This window comes from Amblyomma mixtum, chromosome 8, assembly GCF_055824585.1.
Source record: "Amblyomma mixtum isolate Tamu chromosome 8, ASM5582458v1, whole genome shotgun sequence".
NCBI lineage: Eukaryota > Metazoa > Arthropoda > Arachnida > Ixodida > Ixodidae > Amblyomma > Amblyomma mixtum.
Window position 1 is genome coordinate 119919063 of NC_143019.1, and position 10000 is coordinate 119929062.

General features: G+C 48.8%; 2 protein-coding genes across 2 annotated transcripts in view; one reads left to right on the forward strand and one right to left on the reverse strand.

Annotated features, from left to right (window-relative positions):
• Positions 1-7150: 7150 nt before the first annotated feature.
• Positions 7151-8799, forward strand: LOC149334098 (uncharacterized). The gene is made up of 3 exons (XM_089557862.1): positions 7151-7304; positions 7345-7463; positions 7984-8799. The coding sequence occupies exons 1-3, from the start codon at positions 7151-7153 to the stop codon at positions 8797-8799; spliced, it is 1089 nt and encodes a 362-aa protein (XP_089413988.1).
• Positions 8800-9129: 330 nt separating this feature from the next.
• Positions 9130-10000, reverse strand: part of LOC149334099 (uncharacterized) — a 1691-nt gene continuing 820 nt past the window's right edge. Inside the window, exon 2 of the mRNA XM_089557864.1 lies at positions 9130-9977. Within this exon, the coding sequence (XP_089413990.1) occupies positions 9340-9977 (638 nt within the window). The 3' untranslated portion in view covers positions 9130-9339. The remainder of the gene's footprint in view (positions 9978-10000) is intronic.

Genomic DNA, 10000 nt, shown 5'->3' on the forward strand with positions numbered 1-10000 from the left:
GCCGTTTCACAAACCAACTGTGCCGTTGCCAAGTTTTCTTGTCACGGATCCCTGGAGGCGAGGGTATACCGCCATTTTCCTTCCGTCGGCAGTCACGGAGTCCATTTCTGTCTTGACGACATATGTTTCTGCTTGGTGGCGAGAAAAGGTTAGCCGAAAAAATCATAACGCAGCCATAGAGAGCCATACAGCCAATTTTTAATAATAGTAATATAGAGTTGACGTCAGGATCCCATCTTAACGACACCGAAGAGATCTCTATACAACTATCGTTTTGAATAAAAAACTTATTTTCTTGCTCTTTCTGGGTACGTTGACGCTTGTAAGGACGCAGAATGCGTGTTTATTGGCTTGTGTTGAAAAATCTACTCGCCATTCGATCCAAATTCTGGACGTCCTTAACGAAAAGGACGGGTTTCCACCGTTTTGAAATGAATGGTGGTTCAGCGCAGCCTCCGGAATCCACGCCTTAAACGGTGGCACCGCATGCATTTTTAGTTGCGAAATGCGCCGGTTGTGACGACACGTTTGGTTTCTGCTCGACAGCACTGCCTAGCACAGTCTCAGCCAAAAATCTTGTGCGAAGCTCAACCTGGAAGATGACGTTGCTTAACGCGGTTCTAGACAAGAATCTTGTGTGAAGCTTGGCCTTGAGGGTGACCTTGGCCAACCTGGACAATTTTAATGAATATTCCGCGACTGGGTTACGAACCCGCGGCGGCGCGAACACATCAGCCTCGCTATCCACTACGGGAGAGCACTATGATATCGCCGCAGCCGATCACGCCTCGTGCTGAACTAAATTTGAAGAAAATAGCGCCAGAGCATGCAACCCACGAAAAGACAAGGACGAGACACAAAGCGCTATGTCTCAAATCAAGTATTTTCTTCAAATCAAGTATGCACCAACTCGCCCAAGAAGAAGTGTTAGTGCTGAACTAAATCAATACAAGATAAGCTCGAAGCAAAACCATGAGTCAAACAGAAAACACGTGCTTTCGCACTTTAACTCCGATTAACGCATTCGAAACCCTACCACTTCTTTCGGTCTTTTCCAGCTTATAAAAACCTCGTTTTTTCGCGAGGGTCCACGGTCTCATGATTCAAATGCGGTATTCTACTGATGAAGGCCAACTTGATACGGGCCGAAATATCTATCTATGTCTCGCTGCCGGAGCAGAACACTGTACCAAAGCGGTGCGCAGTGCAGGCTACGGATGATTTCCAAACATAGATTTTTGAAAACGCTTACGGCGGCGACCACGGAAAAGTTTGATTGTGAAAATGATTCCCTGCTTTTCTGGCAAACATGCTTTTCATCAGTGTGATAGTGAACACGGATTGTATTGAAATGTAGTGATTTGTATCGTATTCCAAAAAATAACAACGCAAAAGTTAACTGCGAACATATTGGTATGATTGCTGTTTAATACAAAACAGGCTGTAGTCCAAAAACGTTAGTACCTTTCCTTGTTCAGTCACGGGCAAAACCGGATGCGTTCTCCCTGACAGCAAACAGTTTGCTTCGCCTCGCTAGTCATACACTGGTATTCTTCTAGGGGATGCTGCTCATATGACCCCTCTTGCTTTAATGATTTGTATTAGTTAACTGATTTGCCCTGCAGCACAGGAACATTTTTTTTTCATGAAGCCATTCTCTATAAACTTCTCTCTATGATTATGCATTGAAAAGTGTCCGAAATTGGTAGTAGCCTTTCTGCTAACCAGGTTCAGTAATTAGCATGCTCACATGACAAACAATACTAACGGTGTCATTCCTATAGGACATCGCATTGCAACGTTGCATGTCTTGTTCCCTTCCTGCGACACGCCACATGGAGTGCTCTGTGCCGACTCCAAGAAACGAAAATGAGATTTATGGTTGCTTTAAAGACACTGAAATAAACATGACACGTACGACGACTCGAATTCAAAAATATTGCCTCGGCACTTTGAGTTAAATGGGCAAACGAGGAATGTACACAAAGCCCAAGTGGTAGCACCTGAGCCTGTTCCCGAGGCGAGCGCTTCCTCTACCTCCTCCTGAACACGAACAGACAGCAAACTAATGCTGGCACACGTGAACAATGTCAGATCGGTGAATGAACAGCCACCGCCCTAGTCACCACCCTGATTCAGAGCGGATGGCTGTACGATCCTCCTATTCATCCACTCAATCCGGGTCTCCAGATTATCCCTTCGCAACTCTATTCTAGTAGCGTGGGAAAGGATGCTTGCCCATTTGCGAGGGATTCAGCGCCATACGGCAAACAATAGCATTTGCGTAGTTGTTGACATAGCAACATTAGCACGATACCTTCCTTGATGTCGAGTGTGACGTTACTGCATACCAACTTCGTTGCAGGATTCACATCTTTCCTTTAGAAAAAAATGTTCGTCTGCAATCAGTAAGCCACCTGTGTACCAGGACGCCACTGGTCATATAGAAGAAAAAATGGCTGAGGCTTAGCTAAGTTTAAGCCTAGTCAGATGCGAAGCATATTGATGGCTAGGCTTGGTAATACATGGCTTTCCTTGGTTGAGTTCATCCCGCTCTTCATCGGTCTCTGTGGCACGCTGAAGCTTTCGCTTCTCGTTCAAATCAGCCCTGCTTCTAGGCGGCATCCCAACACCTGGCCGCCTCGTAAGTGCCCGGAGAGCGAGGCAAGCTCAGCTTTATACCGCTGCTGTAGCGTCACGTGGTCAGCTGCAGCGCCTCTGATCTGGAGCCTCCACCGCCGCGGCCGACCGCGCGAGCCGGCAGCCCATCTCTCCTCTGCTGTGACGTCATGTTGTCACGTGGTGTCACGTGGTCACGCTAAAGGTCAATGGTAGCTCCACTGCCGCGCTCGACGGGCTGTAGTGTAGCTCTAGTAATATGCTTCCCACAAAAACGAGCTGTAATGAAGCGCTGTGGTTCCTACTAACTTGTTTGCCATATGCGTTTGTGTGGAGGTTTTTGACGTTAGAAAACGCTAATTTTAACACATTTCCTTCGCATTTGTCGTGTTCGTTTTGTTTCTGCTGGCTCAGAAAGAGGGCGTCTTTCGCAGGTCGGACTGACACGTGAGCTCCTGCATAAAGGGAGTTCTACCTTCGACGGACACACGGCACCTGATGCGGACACACGGCACCTACGTCTGCCACAGCATCTTCCCGATTTTCGACGGGTGGCGTCCACGACTCTGACAAATGCGTGTTAGATGCACTTGGACGCCATAGAGAATTCTATGAACCGCTCCGAAGACCCGTGAAAGAATTCGTTTATTTATGTGTGACAGCCTTAAAAGGTTTTCATGCCATTTTGAGTCTGACTGATTATTAAAACGAAAGCTTTACTGGCCTAGGCAAGCCAAGGTCATCGACGCCGCAATTTTACCTTCAAGTGGAGGAGCGGTGGAGGTGTGGCAGCCACGTGACATGCAACGTCACTCGCCGCAGCTGCAACCGCGCCCCGTCGCCGTGCCGACAGCTGCGCCGATCGCCGCCTTTGCAGCTGTGGCCACGTGACTGACCACTTGGATCACCGTTTGCTGGAACAATTAGCCGGCGCCGCTCTCGCGGCATTCGCATTGTAGTTTTCGCTATGGACGGGGCGAGTCGGCCGGAGCCGTCTACGTAGTCGGGACGATTTCGTTATACCAGGCTTAGCTGAGCTAGACTCCAACCATTTTTTTAAAAGCCTCGTGTTTCAAAACTGAAATCCAAGGTGAGTAGAACATGTTCGTGGTACTAAGGTATTTGTTTGGGCTAGTCGGTACATTGTTAAAACTGAAGGCGCAGCGCACGAAAGACAGGACTAAGATAGGGACAAACACAGCGCTGTAGCTTGTAGCATGCTGCATGTAGCTTGTAGCAAGCTTGAGGTGTAGCTACAGCTTGTAGCTGTAGCTTGTAGCATGTAGCTGTAGCTTGCAGCATTGTAGACTGGGTTGTGCAGTCAAGGATGTCGTGTGCCTGTGTAAAGAGGCGGAGGTGTCCCAGAGTTGTTTCAACGGCACTGACCAAGCTGGTTTGTTTTGGTTGGGCTGTGGGAGTCCGGATGACAAAGGGGGAAAATTTTCTCTGGATAGGACCGAGTCGTGCTGCTGCGTTTGTGGGTGGTTTGGCTGTTTCCGTGGCTGGTGGAGGTTTCGTCCCTTGCACGATCCCGTGCCTGTCAGGTGTGGGCCCTCGCACAGAATGCACTTGGGCGTGCAAAGTGTGTCTTCTTGGGAGTGTTGTGTTCCACAACGGGGGCAGATATTTGTCTTGGGACTCGGGCATACGTCGTGGTGGTGACCCGGCTGTCTGTAGTTTGTACAGGCATCCGGACTGCCACGGTATGGGGTGCAGCGGTGGATGGCTCCCATGTATATGATGGAGTGAGCGACTGTGGTTTCGTCGAAGCTGATCAGGATGGAGTGTCTTTCCCATGCGTCGTGCTGCTAGAATGGTGTAATCAGGATTTCTTTTGACCAGGTCGTGGTTGAGTTGCGTCGGCGTCTCGTCGTCACAGGCATTCGTGATGACTCCTCTGGTAGCCCCCGGTGGTGGTGCTACGTATGCCGCGCAGAGATATGTTTTGCCTCCGATGGTGAGAGAGGTCAGCCGTCTTGAGAGTCTCGACTGTTTGGAAATGTGTGGTTGCCATGGTGAAAGTATTGTTGGTCTCGTGGATGCGCAGGCAGAAGTCGTCCGGTGGAATGATAGCGTGGGCAGCGGTGGTTCTTAGGCCGGATGAGGATGAGTTCGGACTTCGCTGGGCAGCAAGGCAGCCCGATGGTCCGTGCGTAATTTTGTGTGAGTGTGGCTGCTTCTTGTAAGGTGTTCTCTATGCCGCCGTCACTGCCGTGGGTGGTCCACAGGATGATATCGTCGGCATAAAGAGTGTGCTTCAGGTGGGGAATAGTTGCCAATTTTCGGGCGAGGCAGATGAGGGTAATGTTAAACAAAAAGGGGGAGAGGACGGACCCTTGAGGGGTGCCGATGCTCTGAAGCCTGTAGCAGGGGGAAGACAGAGGGCCGAAGTGTATCTCAGCTGTGCGGTCAGTGAGGACTGCTTGAATGTAGGCGTACGTGCGCACACTCACATTCAATGGGGATAGAGCAGTTATGATCGCCTGTTCAATGCGGTCAAAAGCTTTGGAGAGGTCCAAAGCTAGACTGCCTTGGTGTGACCTAGAAGAAGCGGGTCGCAAATGTCGTGTGTGAGCTGGAGCATGGCGTCTTGTGCCGATAGAGGGGGGCGAAATCCCAGCATGCTATACGGGTAAAGATTGTTGTCCGCCATGTGACTTGTGAGTCTCGCTAACACAGCATGGTCGAGGAGCTTCCCGAGGCATGAGGTCAGTGAAATCGGGCGAAGGTTGTGGAGTGTAAGCGGTTTGTTGGGTTTTGTTATGAATATTACCTTCGCATGGCGCCAGGACAGCGGAAGGTTACCTCCCTCCAGCACTGGTTTTCGTAATGTGGTAAATCGTAAGTATTTCGTAATGTGGGTGATCGATTGGTCATCCAGATCACGGAACATGGAGTTTGTGATTTGGTCTCCACCAGGTGCGGAGTTGGCGCGGAGAGTCAGGAGGGCCGCTCTCACTTCCGTCTCCGTGATGTAGGTGCCAGGTGTGGGATCTGCTTGACCTGTGTAGTAGGGCAATGGTGTGGGGGCACCTGGAGAGGTGTTCTTCCCTTCCTGTACGGGGCGGTTAGGGTGTCCACCGAGATGACAGAGAATTACTGCGTAATTTCCTTTCCTCAAAAAGCGTCGCGTTCAAAGGGCAAGGCATCGCCCCGAACGGGTGGTTGGCGTTCCGTGGACTGCCTGGCAGCGCAACAACACGCTGTCATGTTCCACTCCTAAAGGCGAAGCTTAAGCGTTATTAATTAGCAATTAATTAGTATTTCGTCATTAATCAGTAATTAGTCACTAATTAGTAATTTGTCATTACATCGTCATCAATTAGGTGGGACGTAATCCAGTGGCGACGTCCCCAGTGTCGCATAGGCAAAGTGTGCAAAGTGGTGCGTAAAAAGCTTTCGCCTCTACGCACTTTAGACAAAGTGCCCCCTGACTTTTTTTAATTGGTCTAAATGGTCGTGGCGTCAGAATGAGTGGATTTCAAACGGGGCCAATTGTACTTTGGCTAGTAATCATGCAACCAATTAAAGGGATGGTATAGTGATGCTTTAAGTAAGTGGGACCGAGTGTAGCTAATTAGCTAATTAACCTAATTACCCTTTCTAGTCACACCAGATAAATAAATAAAACCAGTTAGGAAGTTGGTCGAGTTGGGGAATCGAACCATGGTCTCTCGAGTGCGAGACGAGCACGCTAACGATTCCGCCATGCCAGCTCGATTGTTTGCAATGAACAAAGGCGCGTCTAGTGAATACGGTGTCTTCGTTCACTCCCATCTTGCTCCCTTCCCTTAAGGTGAGGTTCAAGTGCCCATCGAGATATGCGAGACAGAAAAACGAATTTAGCGACGAACAAGGCGTACAGCCGAACGGGCGATGGCGTTCTGTGGACTCCCTGGCAGCGTTGCAAGGCGTTGTCGCGTTCCACTCTTACAGGTGAAGCTTAACATAACCACACATCAGTGACACAATCAGCAACACCGCGCTTAAGGCTTTCGCCTCACCGCACTTTAGGTCAACAAAGTGCCCCCCTTCCTGAATTTTTTGATGATTGTGTGGTTTTGGTACGGCTTGCCTGGGATATATTCTGTTTTCTTCAATAAATATTAGTTGCGAGTCAGCGCTCGTCGGTTTGCTCTTCGTTCTCGTCTTTAACGTTGTTTATTATGTTAACTAGTTAGTGTATGCTGCTCGAAACGCTGAGTGGTATTAAACCATCAGTTTAAACTACGACGGCTCTTCGGCCGAACGAGCTGTATACGCTGGCACATAAATGACTGTGTGTGGGATACTGAAAAGAGCGCCATAGAAATACGCAGATAAGAGGTCGCGCTCATATTCTCAAACATATCGCATTGGGCGCGTTAAGTTAGCCTGCTCCGAGCTCCGAGGCGGAGTACTCGAGCGCGACACCTAGGAGCTCAGTTGGAGCGCAACTTAACCTCCATTTGATTCCCGTGCACGCATGAGCGCGCCACCTGACGTTTCCACCATTTCCGTTTCCGGGCATTATTTCGCGTGCATTTCGACCATGGCAACAGTCAAGCGCAAGTTACTTCAATTCTTGATAGTCGACGACGAACTCGACGAACTTGACGCCCGTAGGCGCAGGCAGCAGCAGCGGTTTACCTTCATGCTGCAAGCTGCCCGTGTTGTCATTAAAGGTACGATTCCACTGCTTTATCGCATTACAGAATATTAACTTTCTGCTCTCTTCGTATGAAGACCACAGAATCGCCGAGAGGAGCATCCGTGGCATTGAAGGATACGTACTCAACGTAGTACCTCGGTACACAGACATGCAGTTCAAGGAGCATTTCCGGATGACCCGAAGCATCTTCGAGGTAAACGACGGGATCAATTTTGTTTTGCAGCGCTAAAGAACGACACACAGAGAAGCACAGGATGGTGCTGTGCTTCACTGTGTGCCGTCCTTGAGCGCTGCAAGAGCTTTTAATAACCATAAACCAGCAAGCCCAGCTGACAGTTTTGCTACAATTTTGTTTGTCCACCATGGCGAATACGAGTGTTATTAAGAATGCTGTATGATTTGGGTGACCGGCGTCGCGGCCAACCAATAGGAGCGGGGCAGCGAGAGCGGTTTTGAGATTGTTTTGGACTGGGCGCGATCCGTAATTCGGCCCCAGTGGCTCCCTAAGCACAAGCAAGCACTAAACACGCTCGTGAGCGCACTTTATGACGGTAAAAGGGTAACACTTTCTATACATTTTGTAACTGCAGTGAGCTAGTATCTTAAAATGCACTGGCCCATTTTGTTGCTGATGAAATTCATTATATCTAAGCTCATATCTTGAGCAGGAGCAGCAACCACTGGACATTCCAAACTTTATGGTTGCCATGCAGGTGCTGCTGAGAATCACGCAAGAGTGGCTCATCATGGAGAGGGCACCTCGAATACCTCTGCAAACTAAAGTCCTGATGACATTGTGGTTGCTGGGCAACCAGGAATCGTTTCGTGGAGTGGCAGATAGATTTGGGATCAACAAGGGCTTACTGTTGTATCTAACAGATCGCATTATAGAGGTCTGGGCACGTGCTGCAAAAGAACTCATCCGTTGGCCTGCAAACCTGCAAGATGTTGCTCGGGAATTTGCCCGAAAATGGCGCTTTCCAGGAGTTGTTGGAGCTGTGGACGGATGCCACATTGCAATCAAGGCCCCTGAAAACGAACAAGATGCATACTACAACAGAAAGGAATTCCACTCAGTCATCTTACAGGGTTGCCGCGAGAGCAATATGATATTCACTAATGTACACGCTGGCAGCCCAGGACGGATGCACGATGCCAGAGTTTTCGCCACATCTGGCCTTGAAGAGGTAGTAGGCAGCTTGCCGCAGAATTTTCATATTCTAGGTGATTCGGCTTATCCCCTGTCAATGGGTCTCATGAGGCCGTACAGAAACAATGGCCACTTGACAACACAGGAGGTCAAGTTCAATGAAACGCTAGGGGCGGCAAGGTCAGTAATTGAGCGAGCTTTTGCTCAGCTGAAAGGAAACTTCCGAAGGCTTAAGTACCTTGACATGAAACCCACTGTGAGAATGAGCAACTATATTGTGGCATCGTGCCTCGTTCACAACATAATCCTTCAATGCAAAGACACATTCGGTGACGACGACAGCACCATCCAGGAAGAGAGCGATGCAGATCCACCATGAGGACACAGAGCCTGCGGACAGCCATGCTGCAATGAAGAGGGTTTCAATAACACGCTTCCTGTGCACAAAGCAGTGTTAAGGTTTACAACAGGCAGGGTACTTCCAGTCCCGAAGTACTATGCATGCAAGATGCATCACACGCACAAGCCCTATGCGGTGAAATTATTTATTGTGTACATGAGTTGATCATGTTTGGCCCGAAGAACTCTCATGTTAAAAATCAAAATAAAGAGGCACCGACCAAAATGGTGTAGTCAATATGACAAACGTTTCGGCTTCCACACGGAAGCCTTGTTCACTGAAGGAAAAAATTGCCAACATAGCGCTTAAGTACAGAAGAACTCTAACTAGCAATAAAATGTTGAGCACAGTGTCTGGATGTTTTCTCTGAATAAAAACTAAACTGGGCGGTACTGGCCTGTACCACATTCACTCACTAGAATATAAACTGAGAAATTGCACAGTATTCAAACAGCAAACGCATACAAAATGAACAAAGTTTTTGCCCCAACATGACACACAAAAAGAACACCACAAAGTTCACTGGTGCTTATCCAGTGCTGCGAGGCGTTTCGGCCTACCCAGTTTAAGCCTCTGCATCTTTAGTTGCTGCTGGTATCTTTTTCTTTCTTCATCCTGCCATGAGTGCGAGTTCAGCAGAATTACCTCCAATACAGCTGCCGGTGTTCGACGACGCTTCGCATTTGGTTTGCTTTTCTGGTCCGGAGCACCATCATTTCTTGAGTTCTTTTCGCAGTGCACAGTTTCTTCTGTTGTCGGTGGTTCATTGATGCTTCCCGGGGTGGCCACAGCTAATGTGCAGGCAGCTGAGGTGGAGGGCTGTGGGAGCTGGCTTGACGCCACTGGAGCCTGGTACTCTATGTTATTTGCAAGCAAGTCATCCATCACCTGAAAAAATGGCCACTCCTTTCTTTCTCTTCCACTCTTCTTCTTGTGCTGGCGGTGCTTGTCATACGTGCGGTTGAGACCTTTGAACTTCGTTTCACAGTCCGCAGCAGTTCGCGTGTACCCGTCCTTGCACATTTCTTCACTGATTTGTTTCCAAATGTCTTTCCTCTTTCTGTTTCTATCACCGAAGTATTCTTTATGATTCTCATAAGATGAAATCAGGAGAAGTACCTCGGCGTGTACCCAACTTGAACTTCCTTTTGGGAGACCTACAGCATAAAGGAGAGCTACA